This window comes from Poecilia formosa, unplaced genomic scaffold (assembly GCF_000485575.1).
Source record: "Poecilia formosa unplaced genomic scaffold, Poecilia_formosa-5.1.2 Scaffold359, whole genome shotgun sequence".
NCBI lineage: Eukaryota > Metazoa > Chordata > Actinopteri > Cyprinodontiformes > Poeciliidae > Poecilia > Poecilia formosa.
This window is the reverse complement of record NW_006800298.1, coordinates 286,324-307,605: the sequence shown is the minus strand read 5'-3', so window position 1 is coordinate 307,605 and position 21,282 is coordinate 286,324. Positions and strand designations below refer to the sequence as shown.

General features: G+C 40.4%; 2 protein-coding genes across 2 annotated transcripts in view; one reads left to right on the top strand and one right to left on the bottom strand.

Annotated features, from left to right (window-relative positions):
• Positions 1 to 368: 368 nt before the first annotated feature.
• On the top strand, positions 369 to 7,822 carry nes (nestin). The gene is made up of 4 exons (XM_007574687.2): positions 369 to 1,373; positions 2,502 to 2,626; positions 3,568 to 3,641; positions 4,212 to 7,822. Exons 1-4 carry the CDS (start codon positions 543 to 545, stop codon positions 7,280 to 7,282), a joined length of 4,101 nt encoding a protein of 1,366 aa, XP_007574749.1. The 5' UTR covers positions 369 to 542; the 3' UTR covers positions 7,283 to 7,822.
• A 5,565-nt stretch (positions 7,823 to 13,387) lies between these two features.
• The window catches only part of mef2d (myocyte enhancer factor 2d), a 67,101-nt gene continuing 59,206 nt past the window's right edge, over positions 13,388 to 21,282 (bottom strand). The window contains exon 11 of the mRNA XM_016662100.1: positions 13,388 to 18,491. Coding sequence (XP_016517586.1) covers positions 18,077 to 18,491 — 415 coding nt within the window. The 3' untranslated portion in view covers positions 13,388 to 18,076. The remainder of the gene's footprint in view (positions 18,492 to 21,282) is intronic.

Sequence of the window (21,282 nt, the reverse complement as noted above, 5' to 3'; positions counted from 1 at the left end):
TAAGCTACATACTAAACATTTAGCTTTTAATTTATCAGTGACAGAAGGTGAGACATGAATACAAAAGACTACAGTATGTGACTCTGGGCATCATCGTGCATATCACAACATAGCACTGAGTTAGGAAGGAGTTAATATTGTAAATTACATTATGGCCTCTGTCTGCCCTTTCCATCTAATCCACTCTTCTTATTACAACCCTCCATCCCATTTCCGATATCCTGCCTCAGTTCCTTCTCTCCCTCTGTATCCATTCTCTTGTTATCTCCCCTCTCTCTCCACAGCTTCCAGTCTCCTCCCACCCTTTTTACTCCACCCCTGGTGTCCATGCGCCCGGCCCCTTCATTAAACCCAGTAGGACAGAGACATCTATTTTGCTGGCAGTCACTCCACCAGACTTCACGGGAGGCTCCCTCACAAACAAGGAAACTCTACACGCTGACTCAGGCTTGGAACGACGAGATAGAGCCGGCTGCCAAATCATAATCCCTTTACTTCTGAGAGAAACCTCAGTTTCCAAAATATCTTTTTTCTAAACTAACATGGAGCTCCATGGAGTGCATAAAATCTTTCATCCAAACCACCTTGGTGAGGAGAAGCAACAGATGCTGAACCTGAACCGACGCCTTGAAGCCTACCTTAGTCGGGTCAAATGTCTAGAGGAGGAAAATGAAATGCTTGCAAACGAGATCAAAGTTTTAAGGTACAACAATCAGGGGACCCTGATACGCAGGAGAGGCTTAGAGGAGGAGCTGAGACAGGCGAGACTGGAAGTGGATGCAGCCTGGAGGGAGAGGGTCCTCACAGAGGTGGAAGTTCAGAAACTGACTGAGGAGATACAAGCCCTAGAGATTCAGAGACAGATGGAAGCTGAGACCAAAATGCTGGCAAAGACAAAGATGGAGCAAAGCAGGAAGGAGCTGGAAGATGAGCAGAGAGCACAGATCTGGCTCAGGGAGAAGGTCAACCAGCTGGAACATGAAATGAAATTCCTAATTCAAACCCACGAAGAAGATGTGGCCCACCTGGAGGCCACTCTGTCCCAATCAAGAGCCGAAATGCTTCCAAACCGGATTCACAGGAGCAAACAGACGCCAGACCTCCTCAAGATGGGGCATGAGTTTTCCCAGAGGGCAACCAGAGCTTGGCAGGAGGCCTCAGAGGCCTACCAGGGCCAGTTAGCTCAGCTGGAGGAGTCACTTGATCAGGCCAGGAGTCGTTTGAGTAAAGTTTGCTTGGAGAAACGTGAGAGCCAGCTGAAACTTCAGACCTTGGAGAAGGAGATTGCCTCAGCTCAGGACGTCAAGCTACATCTGGAGGAGACTGTAGCACAGCGCAGGGAGGAACACTGTCAGGAGATCCAGCAGCTCGGGGTGAGTAGTCTGTAAAATGTTCTTTTAAGAAGAAGAAACCTCCAGCAGGACTAGAACCTGGATCACCATGAGCAATCGTTTACCACTGCTTGAAAAAGACAACATTTACAGAGAACTGATGCAAAAACACATAAGTACTGATCCAGGGGTAATTTTTATGTAACTGAAAAAAGTATTTCAGGATGCAAAAGCTAAATGTTGATAGAATTTTACTTATTTATAAGATTCCCCAAAATGTTCTTAAGTTTTCTCGTATCTGTTGCTGTTTGGATTTAAAAATAATCATGAAAAAGCATTTTATCGTTTTATCACTCTTATGATGAAATTAATATTACTAGTCATTCAGACTTTACATATAGTTTTAATTAATTGAGGATAGAACGAGTGCTGCTTTGAGTTTTTGCATTCAGCAAATTGTGGAACTGGGTTGTTTCTGTCTGAAAAGGCCTCCAGAGGGATGAACAATGAGTCATTCCTGGCTGAGAAAATAAAGTGACAAACCACAGCCTAATGTGAATTAATTAGCAGATGGAGTTTAGACTTGTCTGCTGTTGCGTTTTAATGTCTTCTGACTTGACAAAGTCTGGAGAGATTTACTTATTAATTAAACACTTGTTAGTGATGCAAATATTAATCTAAAACATTTTTAATGCTTAATGCAAAGGTTTAATGTAGCTCTACTAAAGACTTCACTTTGTGTTGAAATTCTTCTTTCACCCAGCATGAACCTTTTGCATTTTAGTAGAATTAACATATTTTGTTTGAAAGCAACTGGGAGCCTCATGTTTATGAATTGTGATTATTGGGATTTGCTCTGGTGACTTATGAGGTCTCAGCACACAAAGATGGGGTCTTTCTAGGTTTTTTCCCAACTGTGCTCCAGAATGACTGTCATCAAATGTCTTCCCAGGAAAAATAGATCAGCTTATTAATCTTCACAATGATTTTGCCTGGATAGTTTAAGGTTATAATCATATATAGGTTATAAGATCTAAGTGTTGTCTTTTTTTAAGTAACATCTATTATCCTTTAGCAAGAGTTGAGCAAAGAGTAAAAATAGAAGAACAAAGAGCTTATCATGCTTACTCTAACTGCTTCCCTTTCCTGTTTGACTCCCTGTTTTGGCAGGAACACTTAGAGGAGCTGGAGGTGGAAAAAGTGGAGCTGGGCCAGCAGATAGACCACCTCCTTCAGGAGAACCACAGCCTGATGCAGATGAAGATGTCTCTGGGCCTGGAAGTTGCAACATACAGGTATGCAGCACTAAAAGCAGAGGACTCTGGCTTCCTAAAGCATTAATGGCTTAAAACATTAAAAGCCTCTGCAAGTTGAGTGCACTGGGTGTCTATATAAAAGCATGAAAATAGGACAGTAAAGTATGTCAAATTTTATGACTTCAGTTTACACTATTAGTTAAACACATCTAGGCTGCTGCTCAGAATAAATCAATAACCATCCATCACTATGAGAACAGACAAACAAAAAGCTGTCTGAGGCGAGAGTGGCCGTCTGAACCTAAGGTCATTTCATTGTTACTGCAGCCTCTGCTGCTTTGAACAGAGTAGCGCATCTTTTATGAAGGAGAGCCTCCTCACTCGTTCTCCCCCTCCTCAAAGTATTGACCCTCACCCTCTTCTTGAGAGATGTGGCCGATCTATGAGCTTTGGGAGTCTAGAGTATCAGCACAGGAGAGAGAGAGGAGAGGTCATTACTGAAGGACAAACCTCTGTATCATTTATTGCTTGTGGATCTGTTGTTATCATGAGCTGCAGGTTATCAGCGATGCGCAACATTTTGATCAAATTAGATCAATGCAGCTAATTATAAGGGTTTGTGCTGGAATCCACGTGTGTGAATGGGAACATGGGTATTAGTGCTGCATGAGCTGCTTGCAATATCAGCTGTCAGTTGTGTGCTCCCAAGTGCCCCCTTATTTTTTTGTGTGTGAGAGAGAGAAAGGAATTGATGGCAGAGGCTTGTGCAGATGGCTCCTCAGTGGCGGGGCCTTTCCTCATTACCATAACAACGGACCTCAGTGTGGAGCTCCTGCTGGAAAGCAGCTAAAGTCTCTTTGGACTTTTCCTCTTCCCACTGTTCAGTGTGTAGCATTATGCTGCCTTTCACTTTTTTAATGCATAAACATTGTGTTGTTTGTGTATGACTGTAATATTTTCTCATGCTGTTACCTCCACAGAGCTTTGCTGGATGGTGAGGGCCTTGGAAGAGATGCAGTTTTGTTGAATAAGCCAAGAAGCGTTTCAGTTAGAGGTAATTGATGAAAACATTAAGCATACATAAGGAACATGAAGTCATTTTGCTGCTGCAGTAACCTATATCAGATAAAAAAGAGAAGAAGAATACTTCCTGTTTTTAGAGATAATTTCATTTAGTCTAAGTAGAAGCTCATACTAGGGTACATGACAGTTTATAATCTCATTAGTTGCACAGGAGCTTTGGAATGGAGGGGCTTGGTGAAAGGGGCTGACGTAGGCACTTTGGGTCCTGTAACACAAGCCAACCAGACCCCAATGGATATTGAGCCATATGGGTTCCCTTCCCGTAGCCTGGACATCAATGAAAGGAAATGACGATCGATATCTCCCCATTAGTGTCCAGACCCACTTCAGAACACAGATTTTAATAATGGTTTGGTGAGGCAGACTGTATCTAACTCATTAGACAGTGTTCTGCAGTGGTATTAGATATCATACCATATTTGACAGAATTTTCCAATTAATTAGCTTTGTTTATTTTTTTTTTTTCTAAAAGCATTTGTACAAGCCATTTTTATCCCAGCAGCTTGGTTCATTGTTTATTCATGACTTCTCTCCACCACAGATGCAGTTCTGAGTCCCCATGGGGTTAAAAAGAATTACCCGATCCAGCCGTCTGCTAGCCTCAAGACTACCTACTCCTCATCTGGCCAAGGCAGAACAGGGTCCATAATAACTGCAACACAATTCTTGAGCAGAAGATCTGCAGCTTTAAGAGAACCCCCAAAGACTTCAAGCAAACCTGCAGAAACAGCTGTAGTAAAAGCTGCAACTGTGGAAAGCCCCTATCCAAAAATAGTTCAGAATGGAGCAGCTGAAAACTTTAGGCCAGAGGAAGTTCATGAAAAAGTCACCTATGCTGAGCCTTTATCACCTCCTAATGAGAAAGATGCATTTGACAAAATGTCTGAGGATGAAGATAAAACAGTGGTAGAAAGAGTCATTGAGTCAGTTGTCAGCCATACAGCAGTGTTAGGTCTCAGCAGGGAGGAACATTTAAATGAGAAAGGTGGCAACCAGCAGTTCACAGCACTCAGCCCCACATCCTGTGATGTCAGAATAACGGAGCTACCATGTAATTTATCAGATGAACTATTGAAGGATCTGACCTTTGAAGGGGAAACTGAACAAGAAAATGTAGAACACCTAAGGGCTCAAGCTGATGGGTCGACAAAGGCAGAGCATGTTCAAGATGAGACTTCAGATTCAGAAACTGAAGCGATGCTTGAACCGACCTTTGAATCCAGACCAAGTAGTCCTGAATCTGAATGTGAGCTCCTTGAAAGTATTTTTAACAGAAATGATGAAAGCATTTCGAATGTTGATGCAGTTGTTATGAGACAAGAAAGTAACAGTTCCACTGTGGAAGTTAATGGAAAGGATGATGAGGACAAGTTGTATCCTGATGGGGAAGAGATGGATACATGGGACAGTGTAATAGAGAGAAAGGTCAGTGAAAGGATAGATGGTGTAGAAAATGAAGGGAAGAAGCAACATGCTGAGCCAGAGGAGGACATATCAACAAAAGATCCAGAGGAGAACAGAAAGGTTGGTCAAGAAGGCAACATGGACTTTGTTCTGCCACAGGTAGGTGAAGGACACCATGCTATATGGGAGCTGGAGCATGTTCCACCTCCTGACAAAGAAGACGGAGGGGATGAAGACGACTCTCAGAATGTCTCTATGTCATGGAGGACAGAGCTGGAGAGTGACAGCTACGCTCAGGATAACACTCTTGCCGATACTCGACCCCTGATCCGATACAAAAGTGATGACACTGACGCCAACACTCAAGCGTCGCACATTGAGGAAAGTGAGTCCAGTGAAGGTGAACAGGAAAAGAAAGCTGGAGAGGCAGGAAGCGGAACATGGACTGATGGCAAGCCAAAGACATTTGGAACCATGGAAGATCTGTGTGAGGAAGTGGAAGAGGAGACAGTGGATGAAGACTATAACATGGGATACACTCATGTTGAAGATAGGGATGCTGATCAGGGTAAAAAAGTAAGTGAGTATGATATACTTTTGAAAGATGCTGAAAAGGTTGAAGAAATGGAGATGAGTGGTGTTGAGGGACATTCAGAAGAGGAAACAGAAGAACTTACTGGAGCCACTGTACACACCAATATAGACTATGACGAGGAACTGGAGACAGACAGATTAGTGGAACAAGAGTTAGAAAATTTGTCAACAGATAGTTATAGTGCTCATTTTGGACATGAGCAGGTCAGAGAAGATATCTTAGAAATGGATCAAAAATCCATCAAGGAAATGAATGAACAAGAAACTACAGGTAACACATCTACCTGTGAGACTGAAAACTATGAGTCTGCGTTGACCACTGCAGTTATAAGCAAGAGTTTAGAAAGGCAGTTTTTCAGTGATTCATCTCCTGAGATACAGTTGACAAGCACTCTGACTGAGGAGGAAGTGAAAGAACAAGAGACTGAAAAAGCAGCAGGAGGTTCTTCCAGTGAGATCGTTAAATCTGAATCTGAACCAGCTACTACAATTACAAGAGATGTTTCAGAGATGCAACTGTTCAGTGATCCATCTGTTGAAATATCTTCAACAAACACTCAGCTTGTGAATGAGCAAAAAGGAACTGAAAAGTTAATACAGGACATAGATTCATCTGAGCCTGAAATGAGTGTTAACTATGAACAGGTATCTTCCACTATAGTTGAAGATGTGGTGTTAGAGAGGCAACTTTTTAGTGAATCATATGTTGAGATAAATTCAACAAACAAGCTGACTGAGGAGGACGTCCATCCTATTGATCAAGAAGCTGTAGATAACCCAGAGACAAGAGAGGACGACGATGAGCACTATCTGGTGTCTCATGTTGATGGAGCTGAAAACCACTCTGAATTGAAAGATTTCCTTAGCAGGTCAGATATGAAAGACAGCAACATAATAGAAGCTATAAACTCTGCTTTACTGGTAACAGCAGATTCAAATTCTCCACAAGGTGTTGATGCTCCCACTGAGGACACCGAGGTGCTTCCTGAGGAAAGATCAAATGTATCCCAAGAACATCCCACTGAGGATGCTGAGGACTTTCACAAGTTTCTTGAGGAAACAACTGAATGGGAAAACCCAGAAAACACAACAAAGGAATCTGAAATGACTGACCAGATCAAACACGATCTAAAGAATGATAACCTTCACAAAATATCAGACAAAATAATCATACATCAGGAAGAGCCTGTTGAAGTTTCCGTTGACAGTGCCCTGAATGAAAACGACATTTTCAAAGTGAAGGATGTAAAAGACAACAGTTTCCATAGTCACTTCACCTCTGATGGAAAGAATGACTTCTGGGTGTCCTCTTTGGAGACCGGTGCCACTTACACACCAAACGATGCCTGTAATGAATCTGCTGAGCAAACCAATCATAATCAAGGATTTGCTGACAACAGGGATTGGGGGAACTTGGAGAATCCAAAGGTAGTTAATGGGACCTCCAAGGTGGATATTGACCTGTCTGGCCTGGATCCAACAAAAGAACAGGAACAGGGGAATGCTGAAGTGAAGAAGGTGTTTTGTAAAAATGTAGTTGAGGGCGAGATGGTCCATTCTGAGGAATCAGATGTTGAGGCCGAATCTTGGTCATCTGGAGAAGAAACAGCCTAAAGATGTGAATGTTACAGTCAAATCAGATCATAGATACAAAAAAATTGACAAGGGGTATATTGTGGTTTTATTAGATGCATCTGAAAACCAAAGTTGCCTTTGTGCATTTCTTAGGGAATAAACAACCACCCTGCCAACTCTTACTACCTTAATTGGAGACAGTTGTCTAACATTTCCTTTTATCCTGATGTTTAAATTGTTCTGCCCTCGTAGTATGCATGTTGAGAAGATTATAAGTCTTTGCATGTGAGAAGAGCATGAAAATAGAACAAAGTATCATTTGAAAGTCAAAACAGTTATTGATCAGTGCCTATTCTGATTTTGCTGTTTAATAGAAATCAATAAGACCAGCAGTCTAGGATTCCCTGTAGAGCTGCCATTGCATTGTGACAACAATTTCAAATTCATTAGTTTGCAAATTAGTTGTCTTTGCATGTGTTCCTCATGTAGAAAGAATGGGCGATTGGTTTTCCTTCTCATTGTAAAAGTTTATTATAGCTGTGGTAATCTCAAAGTAGAAAATAAAGTGTAGACTCATAATTCTTTGTTTCTTGTGTTCTTTGTCTGCATGGAGCATCCAGGCTTTTAAATAATTGTTTCAAACAGAGTTTCATCAAACGTGTTGCAGTTCTAACTGATGCAGGTTTTGGCATTGTCATATGTAAATATGTATTTACATATCAATAAATATATTTAGTTCTTTTTACTGGAGTTACTGGAATATGACAACTTTTTAAATAAAGAATTATCAAGTATTTAACATGCAAAACCTCAAGCTTTTAAAAATCTGAGAACTTCCTTTTTTATGCAGTCTACCATGGAACAACCTCCAAACACTAACAATATAACTTTGTACTTCTCAGAGAAAAATCTTTTTGAACAAATAAATACAAAACTGCAAGAGGTTGTCAATGACAACATTAACATTTGTATATTTTCAGAAATATAAAATGTATTATAAAATAACTTGTTCAGTAATTATTGGGGCAAACTTCTACAACTATGAACTTTTATCTTAGAGTCAGACAACAGTTGCATCGTTAACAGGAGGTCAAGAACCAAATTGTTCACATGTTTCCAGCAGCATCCATCTAGCCTCCCTTTGGGGTTTGCACTCTGGAAAGCTGTGAAGCTCTGTGGGTGATTTTCTGTGTGTTTTTGGACTTGGCAATTTACCAGGTTAACAGACCTTACGGCAGGAGAGTCAACAAAGCTGCACCAGAGTCTTCCACAGGCATTCAGGCTTCCCAGGAGATGGCTGTGCAAAAAGAACTAAAGCGAGAACAATATGTGACCTCATCATGTCCACCCCCCACCACACTCCCTCACGTCCCCCACGTCTTTCATTAGTCACTTTGCCCAACAATGCCGGCTATTTTAGTAGAAGCTCGCCTCTTTGCCGACCAAATCTTCCTGGTGGGGGATTCAGTGAGGAAGGAAACCACAGATGGTTGTATTCACGGACAATGCTGAAGTCCTGGAATCTTGTTACGACAGCTGTCTGGCTTGCTAGGTGGTGTTGACCACTAATCAACAGTGCCATCTAACCCCCAAAACACGACAGAAGAAAGCTATAACTTACTGAAATGTAAGCTGAAGGTCTTGTTAAATTCTAATGAGAATCAGAAACCTAATTTCTGCAGAAAAGAAAAACAATAACCAACTTGGCATCCTATTAACCTAGAGCCCACCAAGGGAGTAATTATTTTTTTTTAAATATGGAAGTGTTTATTATCTGGCTGAGGCATTGCAACATTTGGCACAATGTATAAATCTTCATGGGTGTTTGATTTCATGGCTACAGTAATCACATTTCTTGGCAAATTCAAATAAAACTGTTTCTGAGTGTTTATCTGATCATCAACAACACGTGTTTGCCACATGCCAAGATTTCACTAACAAGCTTCCAAGTTACAGCGAAACCTGGTGTAGCTGCTAATTATGGATTATTGTGTTTGAGACATGTACACAATCAGGACATGTTCTGGGGGAATTTTACCCATTTGTATGAACATTTAAAACAAGTTTTTTTTATTTTTTATTATTGGTCAATATATGGAGTCCAGTCGTGTGGTATCATTTGATCTTATATTATAACTTCTGGCCTTGTAATCGTCTCCCCAGACCCTTTGTCACAATATATCAATTCTAAAAGCATCTAAACTACTGAAACATAAAATGTCAGCAAATAAAGAAAGCATTTGGTCTCCAAGGCCAGCATCCATTAGTTTAGTCATGACCAATGGATGTTGGTCTGTGGAGAACATGGGGGGAGGGTGTCCATTAAGAAAGACCTGAGCCTGTTTTATCTCATTGTTGTAGAGTGTCCTCTGAAGGCCATCTGCTATCCATCCCCATTGATTTATTTCTGATGTCTTTGCTGATTGATGGAACAGCCAGAGAGGTAGACTTTCCCATCTTTATAGCTGCTCAGCTCTAAAAATTTAAGGGGAACATAGAGCAGAACATAAAACTGAATAAATAAATAAATAAATAAATAAATAAATAAATATTCATCTTATAATGTTGCATTCAATTACTCTTAGATTTTTTTATGACGAGAGGAGAAAATTTACAGGAAGGGATCATGTGAAGGTGGCCTTGCAGTGTGTTCCTACACCTGGGTCTCACACACTGCCAGTGCTGCAAATGTTTTTCTGAAGGGCTCCAATGGAAAAGGCCAAGAATCTCTACATTAGACAGTGTCTTTATTAATAAGCAGTGAACCCTAACAATGCATGTTGTAGCAACAAACTAAAGTTAATTTTGTTTTGGTTTTTATATAGTAGACATATTATGTCAATGTAGAACAATTCACAAACGTTAACTGGGCCATTCTACTAAAATTAGTTTCCCGTAAGGCATTGAATAATAGTATCATTGGTTTAGCTTTATTCTAAAATAGATGTTAAACTTGGATGAAAAAGCAGCAGCAAGGTTTACAAAACAGGAAAAGAAGTTAACTGAATGAATAGGCTCCCTGTATAAAGCTTGTTCATCCATGATTAGGATGAATGAATAAGGTTGCATGTGAGACCAAAGGCATGTCCAGAATCTTTTTCAGACTTCTTCAAAAAATGTACAGCTGCTCCAGTTGGGAGATGAAATCCTCCCAGTTTGTCACGTGGTGACCTCTGACCAGCTGACTGTGCAACCCAGAATACGACTCACAGAGGTCATCAGGACATTTTCTATCTGGCACTAAGGATACTCTAAGACGGATTTCAGTGCAGTGGAGAATCATCTCTGCACTTCTCTTGGGTCTTTTTTTCAGTCTAGTTTTGCTGAACTTTTTGGTCAGTTGTGAACTGAAGTTTACAGCCATAGATGATACATAAAATGAGTAAAACCTGAGTTATTTAGCAAAACATGTTCTTTAGCAGAAAAAACCCTTTGTTTCCAAGATAACAATAAAAATAATAAAATCAAAAACATCCTGACTGATCTTGTCTATTGATTGCTGCCATTGGTAAATTTGTCTGTCCTGTGTGAGGATTGAAGCATCTGACTTTAATTCAACACAATAAAGTTATCAGACACAGAGTTGCATTAAAATAGAACAGGAGTTGCACTGCAGAGTGCAATCAGCTAATGACAGCTGCAAGTTGTTTTTAGAAATCAGGGATGACTGAGACTATAGTAATGATCCACGGGTAGGAAATATTGACTGATTCTTCATGAGGACACCTGTGACCTGAATATTTGTGTCCGTACTAAAGGTTACACACTTGTTAGTGAGACATAAAATTGTCCATACAGAAAATGTTCATGTAAAATCCAAAATTTCACATTCAATTATAGTTACGACTATTGGACTGATCTTACACACAGAGCCATGAACTGTAGGTCCATCCATCCATCCATCCATTTTCCTTCACCCTTGTCCCTCAGTGGGGTCGGGAGGGGTGCTGGTGCCTATCTCCAGCTCACGTTCCGGGCGGGAGGCGGGGTACACCCTGGACAGGTCGCCAGTCTGTTGCAGAACTGTAGGTCTGTCGGATTAATTTAGATTTTTTTTTTTCTGGTTCTTATTTTTGGGCCATCTTTCCCCGAGTTGTCTCCACTATTAACTCTAGTGACAATTGTTGCCCTGTTCAGAGCATTTTCCTGCAGCTCCATGGTTTTTAAACACAATTTTCTTCAGCATCATAGTCCTCAAAGGCAGTGGCAACAATAGCATACTTACCAGGCCTGGCATCATGAATGCCAGAGTCTGAATCACCACCATTTTCTGCATCTCCAGAGCATCTCTTAATCCTGCACTTTATTATATTATATCCTCCTAAATCATCTTCAGGAGCCCCATCATCGCCAGAAACAGCAGCAGCTTTGTTTTCCTCATAGTCAGCAGCAGGAGCAATGCCATTTTCAGAGTTAGCATTATTATCAGCCTCTAGTTTGCACATTGCTTTGTCAGATCCTGCTGTTGCCAAATGGCTCATAGGTTAATTCCTTGTTGCTTTTCTCCCTTTGAAAATGTAACCCTAAATGGTCCCTCCAACATGATGTTCCTAGCTTCTTGGTTGTGACTACCTCCAATAAAACAGCAACAAATGATGGATCCACAAAAAAAAAAAACAAACACTTAAAATGCATGTTGGTTAAAGCTTTACCATGTGCTCTTTTATTTCATATGATGATGTTTTTATGTTATCTTCAAACTTTAGAGATCAGCGAGGCCTGGTTCCTCCACCGGTTGGTATCTGTGTGCGTCTGTCAGCAGATGCCCTCTCTGTAATTCAATCAGAGCCCAGAGAATCTAATTTGATGCAGACATGCCACGCCCAGATAGCAGGACGGTGCTGGGAAAGACATTCAGTCGCATCCAACTCTCCACTGCTTTGTCTCATAGCAACCACACAGGATCACAACAGAAACACTCCTGATAAGGCTGATCTCACTGAAGTCTAAGCGATAACTCTTTGACCTGAAAAGTGTATCGCCCCTGACAACTTCTGCTATCCACACCCAGCAGCAGGAAATAGAGTCAGCTGTCCATCAGACAATGGCCAACTTGTCCAGTGTGACTTTTGACTCAGCTGTGCGAGTATGTGTGTGTTTTGCCATTAGTAGCCTGTTGAGTCACAAGAGTGTGTGTATTTCTCTAAAACAAGAGTTGAACAACTGTTGCAAAACCACTTGTTTGGATTTGGTCAAGACAAGCAATTCTAAGATGTCGCCACGTCTGTGCCACATCCTCCTTCAAGCATGCATCTGTTTCTGTGAAACATGACAAACGTGTCTTACTCCCAGCATGTTGAAAACAAAATTGAAATACATCTCTTAAATTTGTTTTTAAAATGTTGTCTACACAGTACTCAGTAACCACAACTATAAAGGTAACAACAAATTAAAGGGTCAAATTCTATCAATATAAATTAAGGATACAGTATTATTTTAAACAGTTAAATGTGTTCCTGTGAACCTTTTTCTTTGTTTCCACATGTGAAAGAAAAACTTGACAGCAGATTTAATTCCAATTTATAATATTTTATCATTTAATAGACTACTTGCTATCTTATCACTGTTAAAAGAAAAGTTCTCATTTGACAAATTCAAAAAAAAAATTCTCCTCTAAATTTAACCCAATCAGTTGCATTTTTAAAAAGTAATTTTCACTTTTTTAGCCTATGAAAAAAGCATGTAATACAAAACTGATGTTTCAGAGACAAATTAACGACCATTTAATCCAATAAAATCTGCAGGTTTTATGTATAATATTGAAAACTTAAGTCACCGTTATGAGGTCAAAATGTCAGATAAAGTACCAGGACTGACATCTGAAATGTCACCATAACCGTCTTGTGAAACCACCTTTAACTGCAAAAACTAACCAAAAACATTTGTTTAAAATGATCTCTGTATGTTGTAGGAGAACATTTTTGTCAACTTTAATACTGCATTAATTAACATTTTGTCAGTTTGTTATTTCATTTAACTGTGGTTAGCACTTTTCTTTCAATTTGTAAAAAAAAGAAAAGAAAAAAAAAACAGCATTAAATTCGTCACTTTATGATCACCGACACCAGACACTTTAGGGCCCTCTAGTGGTCAAATTGTTGAAATGTCTCCTGACTCTCAAAACAAATGACAAACTCAGACTTTAGGTCAACTTGTCTATTTAATATATAAAATACGGTAAAACATACGCAAAAAGGGGAGGAGGGTAAGCTGGGACCAATGGATACTTTGGTACAATAACAAACACTTTTTTTTTGTAAAAGCAGTATAGAATTTGTAATAACATATCAGTGCATACTTTATTTATGAAAATATACACAAATTGTATATCATTCTCCAAAAAAACAACAAAAAATATTTTTACAACAAAAAAGCCGACTAGCCAAACACAATATATTAGCTATAATTTACTTAAAACTTTTACTTCAATTTCTTTTTTTTTTTTCTTAAATGTCATCTTGTGTGACGTGTGTTTGTGTCAATATTACACTTTGTTTCCTACAACATGATTCACTTTCTCTTGTTTTTAAAATGGCCATGCATTGACATCATTGTGTCTGGTCAGAAATAAATTAGACGTGTCACGCTGCCCCTCCTGAAGCCCCCCCACCCCACCACCACCTCTGTGTGGACCGACAAGTTCGTATCTTGAACTCAAAAGCTGCAGCATAGAAGCGGTTTGTCGCAGTCCACTCGCTTTTGTACTAATAATAATAAAAAAAATAATAAATCATCACCACGCTTGTGTTGTGTCAGGTCATAAAAATCGTGCAACATTAGTAACACCCTTTTTAAACAAACAAAATAAAAATAAACCCAAAGAGAAAACAGAAATACATATTTATAATATATTTTCATAGAATAAAATCAAATTTCAAAAATAAAACAAAATGTCTAACCTACACAAAGAAACTCAAGAGTTCCATATCATCATGACATCTACCAGCAGTGAATTCTGCGGTAATGATGATTGATAATAGTAATAATATCGATCTGTAGAGAACAAGAAAACAGACTGTCACCAGCACAAGTTAACACTGGAAAGTCAGTGAGACTTCTAGACATCATTATACAGAGGCGTGTATCGCTTTGTCAGGGGAAGGGGAGGGAGAAAGAACCATTTATCAGCACGATTGTCTTTCTACGATAACAGCGACCCCTAGTGTTGGCCTACGGGTCTGTTACAAAGCTGCCTCTTTGTTACCTTTATGGAAAAAACCTCGTACTCTCAGACTTAAATTGCCTTTTCCGTTTCATTTTGTTCGAAGCTCTGGGCACAACAGTCTTAACAGTCAAAGTGTTTACACTCTGGGGATTTACTGCATGTTCACTCTGCCACACACTCTGACCAGCTTTATTGACACTGACACTTGTCAAACAGAGGATCAGTGACTGTGATAGAGTGACAGACAGAGATAAAGAAAATGAGAACTTACTTCTGAACTGAGCAGAACGCGATGAGGCCGAGGCATCGAGCTGACCCCGAAAATGATTCAACTTCATCTCAGCGCCATGACCCGCTATCTGGATGAAGAGAACTAGAGGATGAGCGTGTGTGTGTGTGTGTGTGCGCAATGGACCATTGATGTATCTGTGTGTGTTTGTGCAATTTTGAGATTAAGCCTCCAGAGAGGACATAAATCCCAATTGGGTGAGTGAGTGACAGGGGTGAGAGGGAGGTGACGAGGGCCTGGATGTGGTAAAGCCCAAAGTCGACAAGTCTGCGTAGGATTTGGGAGGTAGTCATTAAAAGATCAGGAGCCGTTCTGAAACCTCCGGCTTAAAATCAAATGATACCCAAATTCAGCTCCCAAGGCTTTTCACAAACAAATGGATGCTTTTTAGGAAAAAATAAATACACAAACTTCCACTTTTGACTGTCACGGCTTTAAAAATCTACCCACTAAACCCGAATATCACCATTTGACATTTTTATAGAATACAAAAATGACCCCCTTCACATCCTTTTACCTTCAAAGTGATTTTTTTAAAACTCTCCAGAGTGTAAAACTACAGCCAACCAGTGACAGGCGAAGGAGAGGTCCTCTAAATGTAGATACATGGCTTTTAGTAAGAGAGAAAGACAAACCTCAAACTTAAAGATCTAAGGGACTTCCTCGGCATCCTTATCTTTTCAATCTGTATGCTTGCGCGTGTGCGTGTTTTTCTTGAAGGTTGGGTGATAATTGCATAACCAACACTACATAATGATCAATTTTGTTCATAATCAACTGTAAAATTTCTCAGCTGATGCAGAAAAAAATAAATGCTGAAATTGCAACTTTGATATGTGCTCAGTAAACTTTTCAGTTGAATGAAAAGGATGAAATATTTCATTTAAATGAATACGTTCTGATGGTAATGTGTAGGCCTGAGTCAGTTTCCATTTTATGGTTTGTTGTTGTTTGAAAAGGTTTTATAACAACAATTTCTGCAGTTTGAATTTATAAAGTTGTTGCTGATAGCTGCCAGTCAGTTGTGTACGCTACCTGACTGCGCCTGAAATAAGATGGAACCTCATAAAATACATTAAGTCAATTGTAGAGTGCACATTCAGACCTGGATAGGAAAGCAGAAGACTTATTATTTCTAAAAGTATCAATAAATTACACCAATTTTAAATCAGGTACTTTTTTTTTCTTTTATCCGTTTTGTCACTCATATTTATCTGTGGATTAAAATTAAAGCTACAGAAATAAATGTGAAAATAATCATTATGTTAATATATTTGCATGTCCAATGCATCATATATGGGTGGGATTTTGATTTCTAAATAAATATTAAGCCACATTTTCATCCATTTCTGTTAGGAAACTGGGATATTTGTGTCAAGCATTCCCAAGCCATACTGGTCCATGCCTACTGATGTGTGAAAAAGAGAAATTGTATCGTTTCACTTTTGGTCTTTTAACAAATTTTTAAAGAGATGCAATTTTTCCCAATCATGTTATTTTTTTTAAAATTGGTGTAATATTTTTCATGATCTTAACTGATTTTAAATAGAATACTTTCACAAATTGGAAGCAGTCCAAAAATCCTAGAAAAACAAACTAAAAACATCATTCAATTAAAAAGTTCTAAACTGAAATTTGTCTATTTTCTGTGTCTGGTGCGACATGCCCAGGTATCAGCCTCGTGTGATCAGTGTGTGCTCATAGGCCAGGTGTGTGAAGGAGTCGGAGGTGGGAGTTAATGTAAAGTGCACTCCATCAGCGACAGAGTCCATTGCTCACTCAAACAGTCCGAGTCGCCACTGCTTTACTTTCTTCCTCTACAGCGCCCTCTCTTGGCTAGTCCACATTTTACACTTTATATACACGCATAAATAATTTTTAAAAAAAGACTGACCGATCCACTGAGAATCAACATTTGTTTTGTTTTTTTTTTTTCTTTTAAATCTTACGTTAAGGGATATCCTGCCGAATATATAATATTTATATATATACCTATATATAAATATACACAATCCCTGTCGTTTGCTGTAGTCTATAGCCTCAGATGCGGAGTTGCCCATGCAACCGTCTGAAGGTGTTTAAATATATACTTGTAAATGACCTATTTATTTCAACCTTCATAACACCTAATCCCTGCCACACAAAAGCCACAAAGGTTACAGATTGCTTATATACACGGTGCCACACATCCCTCCCCGACTTTAAACATCAGCTACCACAAAAATAATTTCAGCTGTGTGCATTGCAGTTGTGTGTTCAAGGATAAAACTCAGAGTGAACATTTGTCCAAATCACTTCCTAAAAAGAAAGAACAACAATCAGTTGAGGTAACAAACCCGTATACACAAAAACACACACACACACACACACACACACCAAACACACGTAACTTTCTCAGCATCTGTAGTCGACACGATGTTTGCCGAATGATGAGACTGTCACTGAGCTGTTGCAGCTCATCCCTGATTCGAAGAAAAGCAGTCTTTTACCTCGGCGACAAATAATGCTCCTCGTCTTATAGCTGGCCTGCATGGTTTTGATTCAGCAAAGGCCTGAGGGTCCACTTTCATGTTCAGGGCCAAGGCGCCAAATTGTTGACGGAGCTGCCAGCGTGGCCGGGGAGAGAAGCAAGTTTTTCTTTTTTCTTTTTAGTGTCTTCAAATCCAAAACCAAAATTAATCTAAACTCTGGACAGTCAAGGACAGAAGGACGAGACTCTGTTCAAAACCGCCCGAAGAAACAAGAATCTAAATAGATGGCAACGCAGCTGTGGATGGCCGGATGTGTAGAAAAGACATTTGTGGACGTTTTCAGTGGCACTTTCAGAGCACAAATCTGTCATATTTGACCAACATCTGTGGGAAAAGAGTGAGGATGCAAGAGTGGGTCCATTCATAAATCGAATGCGGGGCATTCTGGGAAACCAAGTCCGGTTTGTTTGTCTGGTCTGCCAACAACTGTCAAGTAGTTCAAAAGTCCAATTTTATGCCTGATTGAAAATGTACTTGCTCACTCCTACTAAAAATGCAGCTGGATCAAGTCCAACATGGTAATTCGTTTGATGAGTAATCCCTGGATCGTTGGCTCAACCCACTGGGGGCTTTTCACGTTTTGAGTACATCAAAGTACAAACATGAACGCACATCGCCATACAACTGAGCATCAGTGTTCACATGTGCAACATGAGAGTGATTGCATGCTTGTGTTGTGCATGAATGACTTTCCTGCATGAAGAGTAAGTTACTGGGTCAATGGTGGTTTTATTCTGTGTGGGTTTTCAGAGGGGCAAGCTGGGGGGCGTCAAGAGCTGGTGGGGGGCATGTACACAAGCCACAAGTACACATCTCCTCCTTCCATGTGTCCATCCCTCTGTTCTCCTTTATGTCACCCAGGTATCCAATCTCACTCTCTTGACGTTTGTCCCATCCTGTTCCTGAGGCTCAGCTGATGAGGGCCGCAGCAGGACCATGGTGGACTGCTGTGCTCCGGCTGCCGCCTGGTGGTGGAAGTCTTGCCCCCCGCCTCGACCCTGGGCACCATCGTCCCTGTCGCTGCCCTCATAGGAGGAGCCGTTGCTGCTGAGGCTGTCGACGGGCGAGCGGCCCTGGGTGCCAGGGAAGGCGATGGACACCAGACCTTGTCCCTGGATCTGAGGCCCTGCGCCCAACACTGGACCGCCGGTGGAACTGGGGGTGCTGCGGTCACGGTTTGGGGAGACGGGTTCTGATTTGATGTTGACATTGGGGTTTGTGTTGACTGTGAGTGCGGTGCTCTGAGGTACGGGGCCAACTGACCTGGAGGGAGAAACAAAAACCAGAGAAAGTGGAGATGCCACAGTAAGTATCACTGCATACTAGAGTTAAGGTCAGGCTTTAAAACTGGAGTATGTAACTTTTATTAAAATAAATAAATAAAAAATATAATAGTTTTTTTTTTTTAACATGTCAAAATTATCATTACTTTGTGACAGTATAAGACAGATAATCTGTGGGGAAAAATCATAATAATAAAAAATATGGAAATCCTCTGCTTTCTCCCAGCACTAACTGCTGAATTACACCACTCAGTCAGAAACAACCAGTCAGTCAGGAGGAGGGTTTTAGTGCTGTCAGTCACTCTCATGCTCACCCCTCCCATTTGATCTTTGCTAAGCTATAGCTGACTCACCTCAACATAGCCTGCCACGAATGCTAAGGCTAGTTAGCATAGCCATAGATGACAGCAGAAGAAGGTTTTCCTGTAAAGGTGAGTTGTTTTTCCCCCATTAGCACATTGAGTAGCGAACAGGAGGTTGACTGACAGCAATAAGATCCTCCTTGAGGCTCTGATTGGTTGTTTTTGACCAGGAGTGGTGTATTTTTTTCATTTTTTCATAGATTATCTGTAACATACCATACTGTCACGACTTGGTGACAGTTTTAACAAATATGGAAAAAACATAGTTTTGTAAAAGTTACATATTGGAGCTTTAACAAATCACAAGGAAGAAACACATCTTTAAAACTCCACAGAGTGACTGAATGAATTTACATCAACAATCAGACACACACCGAAATGTGCAGCTAGCAAAAGCTGAGCATTTTGTCAAATACGAAACACCCCAGGCACCCGAGCAAAGCTGTGAACCTGGCCAACGAAAGCTTGGGCAAACCGCGGCACATGGAGAGCAAAGACGTACAGGACAAGGAGAGCAACATAAAAGCAGAGTCATTACACCATGCAGCACGATCATTCTTGCATACTGGATTTGCTGTCAGGTTCCACAGCTAAAGATGAGCATTGGTGCTGAATGCATTTATATTCTGTTCAATCAGCGCAGCAACACAAACTGCTGACGATCACATGTTTTCCCCTCATTTCTCTGCTTGCTTTACTTGCTGCAAAGTGAACACTTGCATTTTGGGGTTCATCTGTCAAGTTTACTTTCTCCTTTGTATAAAGTTAGGTAGTAAAACTCTTTAAAGTTTTCACTGCAGTAATAAACACATTACATACTCTCTAATCTTTGCTTATTTATCTGTATACAAGATCAAGAGTTTCTTCTAGAATACAGTTTGTGCATTTAATTTACATGTTGAGCTTCGATTTACTTTAGATTATAAAGATTTTTAGAAGTTGTTAAAAAAACTTTCTGATTTTTTACTGAACTTCTTCTCCATTCTTTCTCACAGAAGTTTTCATATCGCTTGAACATATTTTACTGCTGCTCCACAAACATAATCCTTGATGCATTTCACAAGGATTCTTTGTAGAAGACAACACAGAGCAATGCATTACTGTGAATCAATATCAAAAGAATAGATGGTTTTCAAAATGTTGGAGAAATACAAGTTATACAATTAATACAAGCAAATGTATTCACATCTTCTGAATACAACTGCAAGGGAAACATGTCTGCACCAGCTTTGAGCATCTAGAGGTAAATGTTTGCCAATTCAATTCAAGCTCAGTCAGATGGGATGAGAATGGCCTCAATTAATCAATTCTGATATCCACTTCACAAACATGCAAAGTTTCTTGTGGTGGTCCATCACACCAAATTCCAATAAATTATATTAAAGTTTGACAAAAGGTGAAAAAGTTCAATTTTCCAGTTGATGGCTTGTTAAGCTGAAGACAGAGACTTAAATTAAGGAGCCAAAAAGTTTTCCCACATGAAACAGCACTTCTTGTGTCCATCAGCAGTGTGAAGCCTTCAGGGTTTCACTTCCATCTGTGACCTTTGGACCTTCTGTAAACTTAAGAAAGTAGCTTTAAATTAACAGAAGCTAAAACCAGCAGCGTCAGTCAGAAGTTAGACTTTTCCCCACCAGTGTTTCCGGACAAAGAAAAGAGTCGCACCAACATCGTGCTTGACATCTGACAGTTGTGAACGGTTTGATCGCAGCCTGAAGAGGAACCATTCTGCTTTTGATTAAACTGCTCTAATGATAATTTCAGCGCACGTTTTGCTAAGATGCTCGGGATAAAAACGGCGTGCCAAAAAGCTTTCCAAAGTGTCACCCGCCTCCTGTCTACCTGCCACGGCTCTTTGATCAGCCCCTCCACTCTCACACTCAGCCTTCACCTCCTCCACTGGCTGGAGGCTAAGTCAAAGCTGTCACCGAGTCTGACACCGGCTGTTGACGCTGCACTGGGGTTCGCTGCCTTTGACGGTGAAAACAGGATTTTTTTATATATTTTTTGGGATTGGGCTCATTCTATCTCCTCCTTTCCCACAGCATGACACAGTAGATCTCAATTCGAAGCTCCCAATTACCGCATTTCGACCCTTCGGGTGTGTTCTAATATGTCATATCAGGAGCCATCTGCAGCAATATATCTTGCACAATTACTGGCAAACTGAGAGGGGACTTTAAGACAGCACTCCTCCAGGCAATCTGGGTCTGCGCTCGCCCTCTTCCTCTAACTGACACACACAGACACACACACACGCGCTGAAAGTTGTGCACTCTTGCCGTCCTACATATAAATGCTCCTTCTTTCCTGAGCACACAAACACACACACACACACTGCTGTGTGGCAGCGAGGCTCACTCCGTCTCTTCCTGTGCCCACTTCATCAACCTGTGCACCGCGGCTCCG